The sequence below is a fragment of the Phocoena sinus genome, chromosome 15, assembly GCF_008692025.1.
Source record: "Phocoena sinus isolate mPhoSin1 chromosome 15, mPhoSin1.pri, whole genome shotgun sequence".
In the NCBI taxonomy this organism is placed as follows: Eukaryota; Metazoa; Chordata; class Mammalia; order Artiodactyla; family Phocoenidae; genus Phocoena; species Phocoena sinus.
Window position 1 is genome coordinate 57,971,565 of NC_045777.1, and position 18,759 is coordinate 57,990,323.

The 18,759-nt window shown below is 46.5% G+C and overlaps 1 protein-coding gene across 2 annotated transcripts in view; it reads right to left on the bottom strand.

Annotated features, from left to right (window-relative positions):
* The window catches only part of GRIN2A (glutamate ionotropic receptor NMDA type subunit 2A), a 369,552-nt gene that overhangs the window by 151,480 nt on the left and 199,313 nt on the right, over window positions 1–18,759 (bottom strand). For both annotated transcript variants that reach the window (XM_032605747.1, XM_032605748.1), the window contains exon 2: window positions 4,266–4,858. In XM_032605747.1, the coding sequence (XP_032461638.1) occupies window positions 4,266–4,858 (593 nt within the window). The remainder of the gene's footprint in view (window positions 1–4,265; window positions 4,859–18,759) is intronic.

Consider the following 18,759-nt stretch of genomic DNA (forward strand, 5'->3'; position numbering starts at 1 on the left):
ATCAAAGGGGACTGATTAAATAAAAGATAGAACACATACAACAGAATACAAAAAAGCAACTAAGATGAATACACTAGTTTTATATGTGTCCTCATAGATCATGCTTGAGCCATAGGTTGAGGTAAAGGAAATTCCAGCACATTAGATACCACTTACGATATTAAAAAGAACTACCCATTGGGTCTAAGGTTGCACTGATTCTGTATCAAAAGTACAAAACATGCACATGGATTTAGATACACACCAAATTCACTGTGGTGTTTTTCTCTCTCATGGAGAGAAAGGGAGAAGAGTGGGGCTGGGGAGAGGTATAATCAGGACTTCTACATTATCAGTAATGTTTTATTTCTTTTAAAAATTTGAAACAAATATGACACGTTCACTTTGTTCTTTGGAGTGAGTATGGGGGTGGGTGTTTCATCAGACTCTGTACTTTTTTTTTAACATCTTTATTGGATTATAATTGCTTTACAATGGTGTGCTGGTTTCTGCTTTATAACAAAGTGAATCAGCTATACATATACATATACCCCCATATCTCCTCCCTCTTGCTAGACTCTACTTTTTTTACTATTCTTTTCTTTTCTATGTTAAAAAAAGTCCTTGTTGCACTTCCCTGGTGGCGCAGTGGTTGAGGGTCCACCTGCTGATGCAGGGGACATGGGTTCATGCCCCGGTCCGGGAATATCCCACATGTCGTGGAGCGGCTGGGCCCATGAGCTGTGGCCGCTGAGCCTGCGCATCCATAGCCTATGCTCTGCAACGGGAGAGGCCACAACAGTGAGAGGCCCGCGTACCGCAAAAAAAAAAAAAAAGCCCTTGTTACCTGAGTTTGTCTTTAGACGAATTTCCCCTGTCTTCATCAGACTGTACATTCTTTGAGAAGTTATATGTTAATTCATGTATGATTCCAGAGGCTAGCACAGGGTTCGCTGGATAGGAGTGATGGATGGAGGATAGAGATATAGTGCCCTTAATCCTTTTCTTAAAAACTGCCTCTTGGGGCTTTCTCCAGCTCCTGGTCCTTGTCTTGCTTCGCAAGGTCCCACTCTTTCCTGGGTGGGCTTAAGGAACACTGTGCTAGTGGGGAAGTGTGGCGAAGAACCCACATACTGGTTGAGCCCTACACACTGTGGCTGAGCGCCACCAGTGCTCCAAGGGTGGAGAGATGTTTCATTAAAACCAGGCGGTGGGGGCTTCTGGTGGCGCAGTGGTTGAGAGTCCGCCTGCCGATGCAGAGGACATGGGTTCGTGCCCTGGTCCGGGAATATCCCACATGCCGCGGAGCGGCTGGGCCCGTGAGCCATGGCCGCTGAGCCTGTGCGTCCAGAGCCTGTGCTCTGCAACAGGAGAGGCCACAACAGTGAGAGGCCAGCATGCCGCAAAAAACAAACAAACAAACAAAAAAAAACCAGGCGGTGGATGACGGCTTACCACACTTAATGCATTACTTCTCTGGGGCTGAAATACCACCTACAACATTGCTGCATTCAAAGTATAACTCCTGGAAAGAGCACACCAGGATTTCACAGGAGTAAAATTTTTTTTTTTTAAGGAGTGGAATTCAGGGTGGTCACTGGAAAGAGATCTGAATGTCTTGCCAATTATCCTTCTCAAATTCCTCTTCCTGTATATATTATATTTCAATTGCCCTACAATTGAGTTATGTTTCCATCAGAATTATACGAATATTCCAGCTGCAAGGCACTTATTATGGGAAGTGAGAATTCATTAGTGCAGCCCTTGTCTTTGGGCTGGCAGCAATCCTGCCTCTGTAAGACACTCCCGTGACTCATACCAATTTATCCTAGTTCCTTCCTGATACCTGGACAATTACTAAAAATGCTGAAAGTAGCAACGTAGAAACAAGATCATTAAAGAGGGAAAGAGGAGAGAGGAAGGGAAAATTTCAAAGGACCATGATTTCTTAACCTAAGAGTTCATTTTTCGGATAAATGTCAGTTTCAGGTAAAATCTTTAAGCCTCCTCCGTCACACACACACACACACACACACACACACACACACACACAGACACACACACACACACAGACCCCACTAGCTGCAGACCAGAGATTATCCCTGAACTGTAGCAGATTCAGAGTCCTAAAACCTTCCAGAGACATTTTAGAGTGACATGTTACTCTACTGATAATAAACTCACCTGGTCTGCTGACTATAATTTCTGATGACCAAAGCAACTTCACTGCTCACTCTGACAGTCATTAAATAATTGCCAGGTGCGAGGCACCTATGCTAAGGGGCACTCTTCATGCATCACCTCATTTCATACTCAGGACAACCCCTCAAACATTGGTTCTCAATGCATGTTCCCCAGACCAGCAACATCGTCATCACCCAGGAACTTGCTAGAATTGCAAATTCTTAGAGCCCACTCCAGAGCTACTGAATTAGAAACTCTGAGCATGGGGCCCAGCAGTCTTGTTTTCTCAAGCCCTCCCAGTGACCCTCATGCATGTTGAAGTGAGAGAACCACCACCTAGGCAATCCCTGGTCCAGGAAGATCCCACATGCCGCAGAGCAACTAAGCCCATAAGCCACAACTACTGAACCCATGTGCCACAACTACTGAGCCCACGTGCCTAGAGCCCGTGCTCCACAACGGGAGAAGCCACCGCAATGAGAAGCCCACGCACCGCAACAAAGAGTAGTCCCCGCTGGCCGCAACTAGAGAAAGCCTGCGCGCAGCAACGAAGACCCGAAGCAGCCAAAAATAAATAAAAATTACCAAAAAAAGAAGAAACAAAAACAAAAAACACCCCATCATGTTGCAATGAACAACTGAGGCCCAGAAAGGTAAAATGATTGTCCAAGTCACATGGAAAGTGGACAAGACGAGATTTGAACCCTAACAAGTCCAACTCCACAGTCCAGTCCCTTAATCATGGTGTTACACTGCTTATCTGAAGAACGAGCATGGATTAAATCAACGAACATCAGGCAAACACACGCAAAATGGGTGCAGGAGTGATCATTCTAAATCTCAACAGCTGAGCCATAATCATGGCCCACAAAGAACAATGACACTTCTCGGAAACATCAAATTTAACTTAAATGTCCACCAAGATGGGAGTAGTTAACTAAATTATGATACAGCCATATGATGGAATACAATGCAGATTTAAAAGTGATGTCTGCCAAGATTTCCAACAGCCTACAAAAACACTTAGGCCATGGGCTTCCCTGGTGGCGCAGTGGTTGAGAGTCCGCCTGCCGATGCAGGGGACACGGGTTCGTGCCCCGGTCCGGGAAGATCCCACATGCCGTGGAGCGGCTGGGCCCGTGAGCCATGGCCGCTGAGCCTGCGCATCCGGAGCCTGTGCTCCGCAACGGGAGAGGCCCACGTACCGCAAAAAAAAAACAAAACAAAACACTTAGGCCATATGAAGGGAGGAAATTCAGATACAAACTCTGAGACTAGGAGCACCAGTGTGGGCACTTTCCCCAACATGTAACGTGTTGGTGAGGATGTGGGAAGTCGAGTGATTTCACAAAATGCTAGTGTGAACATAAAATATATAGTTACTTTGTGGGACAATCTGGCAATAGACACTTACATTTTAAAATGCACTTGTTCCATGACCACAAAACTCTACTTCTTAGAATCAACCCTAGAAAAACATTTGCACGTGTGCACAAAGAGACAGGTAAGGATGATTATCACTGCAGTTTAGTTTCTAATGGAAAAAAATCTGAAACAACATAATCTCTATTATTATGAAGATTGGATAAATAAATCATGGTATATCCCTATTGAGGAGTGCAATGTGCAGTTTACAAAGAACGCAGATATTCATACATACATATCGATATATACACATACACATGTATATCTACATATATGTGCATATTCACATGTATGTATACATACATTCATACATGTGTATATAGATAGGCATGTATATACATACATATATACACGCGTACTTAAGATATAGCTATAGATAGAGGACAGATAGATAGATAGATAGACAGACAAATAGATCTCAGGTGTAGGTTTCCAGCGTATACTGCTGAGTAAGAAAAGTAAGTTGCAGAAAACCAAGGACGATGTTACTTAAAAACAAAAGGAGATGAAAGGAGAGGAGGGGAGAGAACAAGCCAACAAACCCACAGGCACACACACAACATTCTCTATTTTCAGTGCACATTTTCAGCAATGAGTACATATCGTTCTTAGTATTTAAACAGACAACAACAAAACTCTGATTCCACTTTGGCGGACAAGCAAAGAGCCCCTCTTACTGGTGCAGCGTGTGCAGTGGGACCTCTGGCTTCTCCATCTGCCCGTAGCAGCTGGCCTTGGCCTCGGGGATGTAGGAGAACTTGTCCAACATGGAAGATGCAGCAGTGGTCAGGATGCCCAGGCCATCCCTCACCCTTGCCTCCAGGCTGTAGTCCCAGTCATCGTAGGAGACAGAAATAAGTCCCGATGGAAACTCTTTGGGGATGAGCTCCGTATTCCCCGAGACCAAGCTGGGGACGATCCAGAAGAAATCGTACCCAGTGAGGCCGAGGGAGCGGGCCTCACTCAGGATGAGGACGGCCTCGTCTTTGGAACAGTAGAGCAAGATGACGGAGGAGTGGATCTTCTTCAACTGGACTTGTGTCTTTGCATCCTCGAAGGACGTGTCCAGTGTGATCACGTTCTGCATGTCCCAGCCCACAAAGCTGTTGTCCACCGTGGTCTTGATGAAGCTGATGAAGTCCCTGTAGCCAGGGAAGATGGTGGTCACCAGGGAGAAAACATGCCAGTCATAATCCTGCATGATCTTCAGCATGACGGTGACTTGCTGCTGGATGGACGCTCCAAACTGGAAGAAGGTAGACGTTGGATCCTGCCAACAGGTAAAAAGAAAGCAAAACAGAGGATGAGGCCGAAGGCAGTTTATGCACAACCATCTGCCTTTGTTGGCTTAAAGAAGCTCCTTCCTAGAAGTGGGGGAAAATAAATCCCACATCTGTTCATTCACAGACATTCCGGAGCACCTACCGTATGCCGGACTCTGGAACAGATACTGGAAACACAGGGATGAGAGAGGTCCCTGAACTTGGAGCCCACAGCCCGGAACAGTGAAGGACATCTGTTATTTTGCCAGCTTCACTTTTCCTCTAGTTCATCTCACCACCACCCCTCTGGGTTCAGATGGGTCCAACAGAATGAACTCTATCTGGCCCCCAAGCTCATGACTGGAAAATGAAGCCGACAGAAATAAAACAACAACAGGAAATAGAAGGAGGTTCCTGATGACATACTTGGGGCATCTGGAGTCAGTCGTGCCTGGAGCCATTTACTCTGGACCTGTTGGTTATGTAAGCCACAAGTTCCATGTTCACTTAAGCCAATTTTAGGAGTGTTTCTAAAGTCTTGAACTCTAGATTCACTTGAACTCTAGATTCCTGTGTAATATAGAGTATGATAAATGCTAGGTGGACATCTCTTTGTTCAATCAATAAATATTTGTTGAATGCCTAATTACATGGCAACAACATGTTAGAGCTTGCAGAAATGATGATTTATAATACAGACAGACATGGCCTCTGCCTTCATAGACCTGGAAGGAAAGTGAAGAAGGGCAACGTCTATGGACTGGGGGCTGAGAGAGGCATAAGGGGGTGTTGAAGGAATATCCAAGTACAGAAGAGGGGAAACCAGTGGACAGTATAGTCAGAGAAGCCCTGAAGATACATCTTGAGTATTCCAGGAACTGGAGATAAATGCATGATGGCCTGTGATGTAGGGGGGGTGAGATGATGTTGAAGAGCTTGGCAAAAACCCCATCACGTACAGCCTCAGAGGCTATGTTAGACCTTATTCTGAGCATAAGGGCAAGATGCCGAATGTTCTTACACTGGGAAGTGACACGGTTACTTGTGTTGGGTTAAAGGGTCTCTAACAGTCCTAACATCTCACCAAGTCATGATCTGATCATGAGAACAAACTTCCATTTAGAAAAAAAAGTGGGTGGTGCCCACAGTGGCACCATTTCCAAACTACCTTCACACTCCTTAACTCGTCAAATCCTGTGAGGATCCTATGAAGCTGGTATTGTTCGTTGGGGAAAATGAGGCTCAGAATGCTCCATGGCTAAGTCAGCATCCAAACTCAGGTTCTGGTTCCACTTCCAGCCCCTCTCCCAACATACCAACACAGCCTTCCTGGGATCACTGAAGATCTGCATAGAGTAGGCGCTTAAACCATGTTGTGGACCCACTGACATGGTGCAAAAATGCCAACTAAACAGAAAGTATGGCTCTGTATTATAGCAAAACAGGATTTGACAAATGCATATTTTTTTCTGGGAACTGAAAGAATTCTCAAAGGGTCCTTATCATATTGCAGCCATGCTTGCATTTTGCATTCTGTATGTACCATGTGCATTTAATACACCCTCAATTGTACAAATATGGGGATTCCATTTCGTTTGTGTGTGCGTGTGTACGTGAAGAGTGGATGATTCCATTCGTGTCTTTCAGAGCAACAGTCAGTAGCTGTGCATGTCAAGTCTTTCAACAAGTCTGCATAATCTTCCCTGTGGATGCTCACTGACTAGAAAGTTTTATCTGAAAGGGCTAAAAGCTATCGTTCTTAGAAACAACCCCCTTTTCTAAAGTGCATGGAGTGTGGGGGGTAATCTGAGTGCAGCACGGCCTGAAGGCAGAGACAAGAAACAGGAATAAGTGCCTTCTGGGCCACTTCCAATGTTACAGTTCTATGAATTTTACCTATAATTAAATCAATTAAATGGGGTAACATTTAAAGACTTGGGATAACTATCTTTTCCCCCACAGTAGCTTTTGGAGAAATCCAATATTCTTGGATTGATTAATCACTTTAAATCATGCCTCAACAAGGTGGTGAACTGCTTAAGGGCAGAGATTTTGCTGGCCTCATCTCTCTGTCCCCAAAATCTGGCAGAAGTCTTGGCACACGACCCATCTGGAGATGGAGGGTGAGGGAGTGCACGAGTGAATGAATGTGTGAGTGAAGCTCAAGAGAAATGTCCTTGGTGTAAACACAAAGTGAAAGGGGAGATTCAGTATCCAAGGCTGTATTTTTTTTATATGGCTCTCGAATGTCACGTCCAAAAGATTAAAACTTTCAACATTATCATCCCCCTATCCTGAGGAACCACGTCACCATCCAAGGCCCAGATATATTTAGTGTGTCCTTTATTGATAAGGAGGAGAATATTTAAGTCCTGTGAGCCTCAACAGCTGCCCATAGAGCCTCATTAAATACCCCGAAAGGCAACAATATAAAGAATCCACGAGCAGAAGGTGGCACAGAAGTGAAGTCTCGAGACAATTATAGTCATCAACCTCAAGCACTGTCAGGTGTCTCTTGGGATGGGACTGAAAAGTTTCAAGCTTACTTACAAAAGAAATGTAATCATTCCCATGGAGCAAAGATGCCTCTGAGGAAGCCGGTCACTCGACTTACATTATGACTGCAAAAGGCAACGGAATCAGCATCTTGCCCTGAGCACATGAGGAACGGAGAAAGTTCTCAAGTGGACATATGCTAAGGGCACAGTTGGAACCCAATAAAAAGGATCTCTGAGACAACCTACTACCAGTTATCCCATTTCTTTGGGATAACTGGTATTGGTGAAGAGGTGGAGGTCAAACATGCTAGATGTGGGAGTTGGTGGTGTTTGGGATGCTCCAACATCTCTGCTCTATGTACTATGAGTTAGACATTATTATATCCATGTATGTGTACCCATGAGCACAGAGCAGAACCGTAAGCAAATGCAGCCTTATCTGGCTCTCTACGTAGAGAACGGAGGGCATGGCTACACATTAAACTTCAGAAAGGAGAAAGGTAATTATAGGGATAGCCATTCAATAGCCAAGAGCTGCCTTGGCACAAGCCCCCTGTGAAAGACTATGTACAAACCCCTTGCCCTGTGCCATCCCTACTGTCCTGCCCAAGCTGAATCTCTCCTGTTACCCTCTTCTGATCCCCATTAATCTCTTTCCCCCAGAATGGATAGCAGTGTAACTTCTGGGATCAGACTGCCCAGGTGCCAATCCAAATTGCGTAGCCTTGGGAAGAATCACTTCATCTTTCCAAGCCTCAGTTTCCACATCTGTACAATGGGTATAGCAATGGTAATAATTGTACCAGCTAACATGCCAGGAGTACTTTGTAAGAGTCATGTGGCTCAACACTTTCTACGTTGTATCTCATTTAATCCCACCCCCAACAATCTTGCTAAACTGGTACTAGTATTATCCCCATTTTACAAATGAATAAGTAGACTGTGAGGTAGAATGATTTTTTCAGAATCACACAGGTAGCGAATCAGGTTTGCCTGCCTGAAAGATTCCAAGCTTTTCACCCCTCACTACCCTATTGCCAATGATAGCACTTCCTCATTAAGTTGTAAGAATTAAATGATCTCTCTGTATAAAATCACCCAGTGCAGTACCCATCAAATATCATGTGCTCTACAAACGTACGTCACTATTATTTTCACCCACTATTATTCAGTATTTTCCCCCTGGGTCAGGAGTTCTGGTGTCTCACATCAGGGGTTTATGATACCTGTCCCTCTAAAAGACGTAGTTCACTCCTGACTTGAGCATCTCAACAACTCGCCTTGTTCATGGCTGCCTGATTGAAATCCCTAAAGCACAGCTTTAATCACACCACTCCTCTCCTCTATAGTCACCAGTGGCTCCCCTAGACCTATCACATTCAGTTCAGACTCTCTAGTTTACCCCTCCATGCACACCAGTCAAACTTCATGGTTGGAATAACATGGGCTCTGGGGTCTATAAGACCTGAGCTCACGTCCTGGTTCTGCATTAACTAGCCATGTGACCATGGGTAATTACCTAAACTTTCTGGACCTGAGTTTCTTTGCTTATGGAATGGGAATCGTGAGCACCATCCCATAGAGTTGCTGTGACGACAGGATGAACTAAAGGAGTAAAAGGCTCATTTATCCATGTCTGAATCCAACAGTTTAGGGACCCCTCTCCTCATTCTCTGTCCTCTAGACCACATGGACACTGCCACAAACCTAAGGGGATCGGATCCTTATCCTTTTTAAAAAATGGTATCTCCAGATCTACTGACATGCTAATTTCACATTCCCTCCTCCCTCCTCAAACCAGCCCATTCATCCTGAGCCCAAGGGAGATGCATGGGAAGGAAGTGATGAAGTCACGCTTTGGAGAGAAAACATCGCCAATGTCCTTTATGGACCTCATGCAGTTACCCTACACCACTTTCATTTCCATTGGCATCTGAAACTTAAGCTTCCCAAACCACTGTGGTGTACACTGTATACCCCTTGGAGGGATGAAAGCAAGTAGTTATTTGCAAAACATAATTGCACAGCGAGGCACTGAAGAGGCTCACGTTTAGCTCTCAGATTTTCTAAGGTGGCTTTAGGGACTGGCAGGAGGTGATGGGGGGAGTTTGGCCACACTCCCAGGACCTGGCATCTGACATGCCAAATGGCCCTTTGTTTCAAGGTCCTGCACGTTCTTCCCGGTTCCTAGCTGGATAGCAGAGGCTGACCCTCCTGCACTTACCTCCTCCTGCCATGACAGCCTGCCCTTTCGTGGTCAGATCAGTCTGACCACCTCTCGCACCGGCTTCCTTGGCAGTGTGCAGCCGGAGGAGAGGAACAGATTTCAGACACCCACTTTGGTTCTGAAGTAAAAGCAGTGCCCTCCCCAAGCTCACTGCTCTGCAGAAGCAGAACAAACTGTTTTAAACACAGAGTCAGGGAGGAAGGCAGGTGTGGGATTCTGGGTGTCTGCTTTCAACTCTGTGTTCCAGTCCCGGGATAAGTGAGGTTCTAGAATTTGCCAGACCTTGCTGAGTCCCCAGGGTGAGACCTGACTCCACGGGTATCAAGGTCTGATGTTTAATAGAGTCTAAAACCAACTTTAATTTCACTTACCCATTTATAAGGCTATAAAGGACACCCACACTCATTATCCCTTTAATTCCAACTACCTAAGAGATGAGGTGTTGCCGGTGGTTATAACCCTCATGGACGGCATTTCTCATAAAGACACAGGAAGAGAGGCTAAATGATTTCCTTAAAATCCACATGGCCCCATGCGACAACAGCTCAGTTACTGCAAGATGTCATCCAATGTTCCTTTGCACACACCAGTGGCTTGCACTCCTGGCTGCACAACAGAATCACTTGGAGAGTTCTAAAAACAACACCAATGCTCGTGCTCCATGCCAGTCCAACTGAAACTGAATTTCTGTGACCTGAGTACATGAACTCCAAAGCTGATTTATTTGTTTTTCTCTGTCTCATCTCAACACCAGGATGAGCGTTATTCAAGTTAGCATCTTCAAAGCCTAGCACCATGTCTGACACACAGTAGGGGCCCAGGAAATATTTGGTGAGAAAATAAATGAGCAGGAAACTCATCCCCAGGAAGCAAGACACAACTGGCCGCTGCTGTCAACCCCGCACGCTTATTTTAGTTTATTTTCCTCTGCCTGTCAGGGTGAGCACCAGAAAGAGGATAACGTCACAAGGGACCCAACAAAGGTCTTGCAGGACTCCTTGGGAATTTGCTTTTTGCCTTGCTAAGCCCTGATGTACCTTCTGTTACTCTTATTGTGTACTAACTGAGCTTTTAAACATATTTGATTTCATTTTTCCATGGATGAGAGGAAAAGTAAAAGTGTCAAACCTGATGAGTCTGAGGATTCAGATGAATAGCATTCTCACATACATATAAGCGGGATCCGTTTCACTCGAGGATCTTTATCCCCTCATCAGCCATCCTCCACCTCCTCCATTATCATCATCATCATCACCCATGATCATCACAGCCATCAAATCCACCCATCCTCCTCCTCCTCATCATCATGGTCATTATCAAAATTAATATTAATTTGGTCTATTCTGTAGTACAATGTGGCATACAGTAGGAAGTATTATTATGACCCCTTTATTACAGATTAAAAACACAGGCTCAGAGAATGTAACTTGCCCAACCCACATAGTACATGGCAGAGGGAGGATCCCAGACTAGGTGATCCAAATCCAAAATCTGGTTGCTTAGCTACTGGGAAATACTGATTCCAGGTATGCAGAACAGGAAGAAGTGTGTGTGTGTGTGTGTGTGTGTGTGTGTGTGTGTGTGTGTGAGATGAATATCACCACTTAATCTTTCTTGAGGCACCCAACTAGAAAAGAAAATCCCTCAGAAATGGGCAACCAGTAGCAATGATCTCACATCAACTGTCAATCAGAAGACTGGAACAGAGTGGGGAAGTCATACCCAGGTGCCATTCCCCAAAAGCACATCAGTTCCATCACCCACAAACACAAAATTCCACTCCAAGCAACCTCCACTCATTGGACCATTTTATGATTTGTGTTCTACTTCCCATTTTGCTTCTCTCAGGAGCAAATCCACTGGCATTCGTCTGAAATAACCTAACAACATCTTTCTCCGCTCTATCCTCCTCTCTCTTCAAATGAGAAGTTTAATCTTAGGTTTCCAGTGACTATTGGGTTCCCAGGTAGGGGAGCTGTCCAAGGTAGCTGAAGTACTTTGATTCAGAGACCAGGAGAACGCCTGAGTTAAACACAGGCTTAACTCAGAGTCCGTGCAATAGTCTCTTAGACTAGAGTGGGAAGGATGGGTAATAGGCAAGACAATTACAAAGAAGAGCACTATGATTTGGGGTGGAGCAAGGAATGAGCCACACAGAGCTACCAAGCCTTCAACCTCATTCTATCCTGGGTTTCCAATACAGCACCTACTGGTCACATATGACTATTTACACTGAAATTTAAAATATAAAATACAATTAAATATTTGGCTTCTCAGTGACACTAACCACATTTTTTTTTTTTTTTTTTTTTTTGCAGTACGCGGGCCTCTCACTGTTGTGGCCTCTCCCGTTGCGGAGCACAGGCTCCGGACGCGCAGGCCCAGCGGCCATGGCTCACGGGCCCAGCTGCTCCGCGGCATGTGGGATCTTCCCGGACCGGGGCACGAACCCATGTCCCCTGCATCGGCAGGTGGACTCTCAACCACTGCGCCACCAGGGAAGCCCACTAACCACATTTTAAGAGCCCCAAAGTCTTTAAACTTTAAAGCTGATGCTCTCCCACCCCTACCAGGCCTACCCCTAAAGATGCCAATCCAGTTGGTCTGAGATGGAATCCAGGATATTTCTAATTCCCTGGGTTAAGTCTAATGTGCCAGGATTGAAAACACTAATCCAAGCCTTCAGTATCCAACCCTGTAGCTATGTATCAATTCACCTGGGGAATTTTTTGTACCTTTAGATTTCCAGGCTCCAAGCCATCTGCACTGAATCAGAATCTCCGTTGAGGAGCCTGAGGTTATGTATTTGCCCCTGAAAGTGCTGATGAACAGCAAGACTTGGTACTGCCAAGTCCAACTGCTCTATTTTCAAGGTGAGGAAACTGAGGCTCCAGAATCTTGGATGACTTGTTCCAAATTTCACATAAATCAGTGGGACAGCAGTAACAGACATGGTGGGTCTCTCACCTCCTAATTTGGTGCTCTCTTTGCTGTGTCATGATGCCATCGTGTGTGAAGTGTTTTCTGCAAAGTGAACCCACAAGGGATGGGGCATGTGCAGGAGGAACATGGCTTTGCTGACAGCTTGCCTGGGATCTGCTTCTTACTGGAAGTGGGTATTTTGACCTAAGCCTCTATTTCCCCATCTGAAAAATGGGAATGATAATAACAGTCACCACCTTAAAGGGTTGCTGTGCATATTTTGAGAGGTAATGTACATAAAGCACTTGGCACATAGGAGGGGCTCAGTCAAGTTGAGTTGGTGTTAGTGGTGGAGATGGTAGCCTTGAATGTCAAGCCCCAAGTCTCACATCCACTACGGGTTCCTTACTACCCCACTTCCTACATATTCCTAACCTTCTGAGTTTCCAGCACCTTGATCTTTACAGCCCAGTCCTCAGCCCTGACTGTGTGTGGTTGCCTAGTTGCTGAGAAGCATGCATTTCGCCTGCCCTTCAGACTAGAATTCTTGAGGGCAGGACCCCACGCCCTTCTGAGTCCTCCTCAACACCTTGCATGGCACTAAGCCACAGCTCTGGGAATGAAACTGGGAGTAGCATTCAGAGTCTTCAAGGCTGCCAGTGGGCAGAAAATGAGACTAGTACTTTAAGTATTCAAGTATTTGACTTGCCAGGACTTCTGCTCTAGGAAGAGACATTCATCTATTAATTGCCTTTCATTCATTTGGTCACTATAACAAACTCCTACTATGTGCCAGGCATTGTTCTAGGGAAGGGAATCTAGGGAAGGAGGCGACGAAAGTGAAGATCCCCACTTTTACAAAGTTTACGTTCTTATGGGAGGAGACAGACAAGGAAGAAGGAAATCAGTAGGATGATTTCAAGGAAATCAGATGATGCAGCAGTCCAGGGGTGGAGTGGAGAGGAGCACCCCTTCCGATCGTCTGCTCTGATACGTCAGAGCTGATCAGCAGAATGTGAAGGAGGAGCTGTCAGCCAGACAAAGCTGAGGGGTGAGGCGGGGGTAAGGAGAGCCATCCAAGCAGAAGCAACCTCATGTACAAAGGGAGGAAAGGGAACAGGAGGAAGATCAGAACAGCTGCAGTTCAATCAGCAAAGGAGAGGGTGGTGAGATGAGTTAGGACAGGAAGCAGAGGCCATAGCACACAGTGAGAGCTCTGAAGATCACGGCAAGGGGTCTGGATTTAATTCCTAGATCAATTGTTTTTTAACATCTTTTTGGAGTATAACTGCTTTACAATGGTGTGTTAGTTTCTGCTTTATAACAAAGTGAATCAGTTATACATATACATATATCCCCATATCTCTCCCCTCTTGCATCTCCCTCCCTCCCACCCTCCCTATCCCACCCCTCTAGGTGGACACAAAGAACCGAGCTGATCTCCCTGTGCTATGCGGCTGCTTCCCACTAGCTATTTGTTTTACGTTTGGTGGTGTATATATGTCCATGCTTCTCTCTCGCTTTGTCACAGCTCACCCTTCCCCCTCCCCATATCCTCAAGTCCATGCTCTAGTAGGTCTGTGTCTTTATTCCTGTCTTACCCCTAGGTTCTTCATGACCATTTTTTTTTTTTAGATTCCATATATATGTGTTAGCATATGGTATTTGTTTTTCTCTTTCTGACTTCACTCTGTATAACAGACTCTAGGTCCATCCACCTCACTACAGATAACTCAATTTCGTTTTTTTGTGGCTGAGTCATATTATTCCAAACAATTCCTCTGCTAAATGCACCATTAGTATCTCCCAGCAGGGCAGCTGGGAGAGGATCTGGGACTTTGGGGACGTTGGAATTTCATGTGAGCTAGCCCTGTTCTTCCCTTTGGAATTCTGATCTGTGCCAAGTGGGGAGCCTCCCTTGAAGATGCAGTAAGGCACATAAATGCTTGCTATATTGTTTAGTCATCAACTGGTACCCTCACCTTGAATAGTGTGGCTAGGACTCCCACGTCTGCCTGGGCCTTCCAGAGCTTGTCCCAGTTCATCATCCAGAGTCAAGCCCTCCCTCTAACATATATCGTAATGCTGGAGGAGAGAATACACACATGCACGGAGAGATAGTCCTTGATTCCAGCTGCAACTAGCTTAGGACAGCCCAACATCCTCTACACTCATCAGAACCACATGGTGATTGCTGCTCTTGGACCCAGTCCTGCTTCCTAGATCATTAGCAGGGCAGGCCAAGAAGAGACACCTGCTGAGATTCAGGCCCTTATTTCTATGCAAGCACACAGCAAAGGCCCAAGCTGGCTTCACCTGGGGTTCTGTCAAACTGCGGGTGAGCATCTGACTCAGGGCTTCTAAACAGGGTCATTAGTGATTATGGATTGTCTGAGGCTAGGTCCAGCCATCCTCACAGAGAAAGCCAGAGAGAAATTCTACCTGATCAGATCATTGAGTCAGGTCTCCAAGGAGCTGATAAACCCAAGTACATGAGAGCATCGTTTTTTGGAGGTCCCAACTGTAACTGGGCTACTGAACTTTCTCTGTGTACCTGAAGCTATTTTTTTTCAGATTCCTTTTCTTAAAGAAGCACAAGCAGCCTCCCTGAGCCACATCATGGGTAATGTGTCATTCTGGCCACTGAGCATCTGTTCTTCCTTTACTGGTCATAGTGAATTTCCATGGGGAGGCATCCTTTCCCCTTTCTCAGTCAAACCAATTGGCCCATCCAATTCTCGTAGTCCCATCAATTAGTTCAGGGGTAGGAACATGTCCTAACTGGTACAATCAGAGTGATTCTTAGGATTTGTGCAAAAAGTGACTAGGAAAAGACAGTTTCTCTTATTGTTAGATTTGAACCTAGAAGGATGTTCAGCCAGAGTTTCTGGCAGCCATCCTGCCACCATACACCATCCTGAGAAGGAAGTCATCAGAGCCAAAGGCAAAGGTGAAAGATGGAGAGTTACGAAGTCCTGACATCGTTGTTGAGCACCTCGTTCAAGCCATACCTGAAGCCAATACCCTTGTTGTCACTGTATGTCCCAATTAATTGCCAATTAACTACCTGATTTTACTTAAGCCAATTTGAATTAGCTTTTCTATCACTGGCAACCAAAGATTTCTGACGTCACTTTAGCTAGGGAAAAAAATGGAGAATAACGTGATTCATTCTTTACTCATCTTCTGAACTTAAATCAGAAGAATCCAAGCTACAGAGTGGAGCGTTTCCCTTCACCATCCTTCTCTTTTCTGATCCTGTTTTTTCCCCAGGGCAGCCGCCTCTCTCCACATATCTCTCCCTTCCTTGCATGAGCTATTCATCATTCCTTTATTTTGGGGGTGTTTTGTTTCATTTTTCTTTCATATGCTGCTGAGATTGGTTTCCTCTCAGAGAGTCTGACAGCCACGCTGCCATGACCCAGACGAAAGACATGACAAGTTGCCACCAATAATAATCGCTTGTCATTAAGCCGTTCCAGCGAGGAGAAAAAGCAAACAGGTCCCTTTCATTAAGTTCCCGTCTCTGGCTGTCACACACAGAGGGGACTGAAGGAGGCAGCTTTATTTTTGGAAAAAGGAGAATCTCAGGTTTTCCCACAACACTTGGTAGGGGCAGGCCCTGGAGGTAAACATTATAGTAGAAATGTCCTCTTCAAAATGCCCCACTGTTCCCTAAGAAATGCCTACAAACAACTCTGAAAGCTGAGCTTCGAGAGGAAATTGCGTCTTCCTTTGGGGATCTGGATGTGCATGTTATTAAATGCACAGACATTGACGCCAAATAGACCAAGGGTTCAAGTCTTGGCTCTTCTTGCTAATGTCAGGGTCTTGGGCAAAACATGTCCTATCTTCGAGCCTCCATTTTCTCATTCTCAAAATGGAGGGAATTTTAGTCCCTACTTTAAAGAGGCTGTTGTGATTGAGATAATGCATGCATAGCTCTCAGCACATACCAAGAGCTTGATTAATGAAAGCTGGGATTACTGTGGCTGTTGTCATGAGGAAAAAATCAACCACAATGACGACAATGAAACCCAAGCCCCAAAACACTACAACCCACGAGCATAGCATTAATGAGAATACAAACAGTTCCCCTGTGGCTCTTTCCCCCGTTTCCTAAACGTCCTAATAATGACACCACCCCTTCAAAGGAGCTCTTACTGTGCGCCAGGCATGAGCTGAGAGCAGGTGACAACTCATCCCAGTGTTAAAACTGAAAGTCCCACATCCCTGGAGGCCCTTAGGTCCTGGGCACATCAGGATGACTCCTCAGCCAAGCAGAGAGCTTTTAGTGCATTTAATCCTCACACTAACCTTTCAGGAAAGGTATTAATATTTCTATTCCCATTCTACAGTTGAGGAAGTTGAGGATATAGAGAGATGCTTCTCTACTTTAACGAGCGTAGGAACCACTGCGGGCTCTTGTTCCGCTGCAGACTCGGACTCAGTGGTTACAGACTGGAGCGTTGCTAACAAGCTCCAGGTGACACTGATGCTGCTGGTCCACGGACTAAGCTTTGAGTAGCAATGCTGCAGCGGTCGGTCATATGTCCAAGGTCCCCCAGGGTCTGGCAGAGCAGAGGTTCAGACCTACAGGTCTGACCTCACAGCAGGCTGCAGCCATGATGCCAGGCGGCCTCTGTCTTCCAGGGAACAGTGGGGAGGGATGCAAGACGGTGTCTGTTGTCTGACATCCTCACCCCTGTGTGTTTCCATCGGCCTTGCTGGCTGAGACAGCCACATGTCACAGCCTGTCCGTCCCATCATCTTATCCGACAAAGCACTTTCAGGGAGAGGCTGTGAGCCACAGCTTACTGTGCAGGAAGGAGGAAGACAGGAGGCGCCGGGAGAGCCGCCCTGCTCCCAGGTGAGTCCCAGGCGAGCACAGAGAGGTCGCTGTCATTCAGGCGCTGCCCACGCCCACCTACTGGTGGGAACTAACTCCCCTGGGATGTAGCCGCCCCCTCCTGCATGCTGGCCCTGCTGCTCTCACACTAGAGTGAGTGGCTGAGTCCCTCTGAGCCTCCGTGTTTCCACCTATAAAATGGACCTAGTGGGACTCTGGTTTCCTGGAGGGGTGCCCGGCCATCTGTGACGTGGTGACTCAAAAGAGCTCTGTTGCAGGGTGGGGACAGGTGTGCCACCCGTGGGTGGAGAACGAGCCCTTGCTGCCTCCGCCCTCCCCTCCTCCCCCTTCACCCCCAGGGCGCTCCCAGAGCACACTGTCCAGGCCTCAATTGTTGATCTCGTCACCAGGCATTCAGAGTGTCTACTTAAATATCTGTCTCCACGCAACTAGATTAATGACAATTCCTCTCTTTAGGAACAGCACCAGGCCAGCTCCTGTACACAGTGGGGCTCAGAACACAACACGTGGGCTTCCCTGGTGGCGCAATGGTTGGGAGTCCGCCTGCCGATGCTGGGGACACGGGTTCGTGCCCCGGTCCGGGAGGATCCCACGTGCCGCGGAGCGGCTGTGCCCGTGAGCCGTGGCCGTTGAGCCTGCACGTCTGGAGCCTGTGCTCCGCGGCTGGGGGGGCCATAGCAGTGAAAGGCCCATGTATCGCAAAAAAAAAAAAAAAAAAAAGAACACAACACGTTAGCTGCAGGTGTAAGTCAGCAGCGGGTGGGAAGGGGGGAAGGAAGGACGGAAGGAAGGGGGTTGTGGGTAAGAGAGAGGGAAGGAAGGACGGAATGAATATTCAGTGAGAAAGAGTGGCTGACTCATGGGCGTGGCCATGGAGTTGGGAGGCAGGGTGTAAGTGGGTCCTGCTGGAATGCGGGGTGAGATGAGGGAGCTGGGAGGCAAATCTGAGTGTCTGAAGTACAGGGATCCTTTGCTACCCGAACTCTCATGATCTGAAGCAGAAAACAAATTGGCGGTGGGGAACTGGCCTGCTATTCATGTTGTCTGAACTCCTGCTACTTGCTCTCCAGAACTCAGGAACCAAACAGATTCAGACAAAATGATAACCCTCTCTATCCAAACCCAGGAACGCACTGTTTCCCTTCCCAATCCCTACCTCACTCCCAAGCCCCCTTTTCTGCCCTCTCTGCCATCACAGACCTTCAGCAAAAGAAGCCAGACACCAAAGACAACCTACTGTCTGACTCCATTTACATGGCACGTCCACAGCAGGCAAATCCATAGAGACAGAAAGCAGGTGAAGGGTTGCCAGGAGCTGGGGACAGAGAGGAATGGGGAGGGACCGCTAATGTGCATGGGGTTTCCGTCTGGGGTGATGAACAGCTCTGGAAA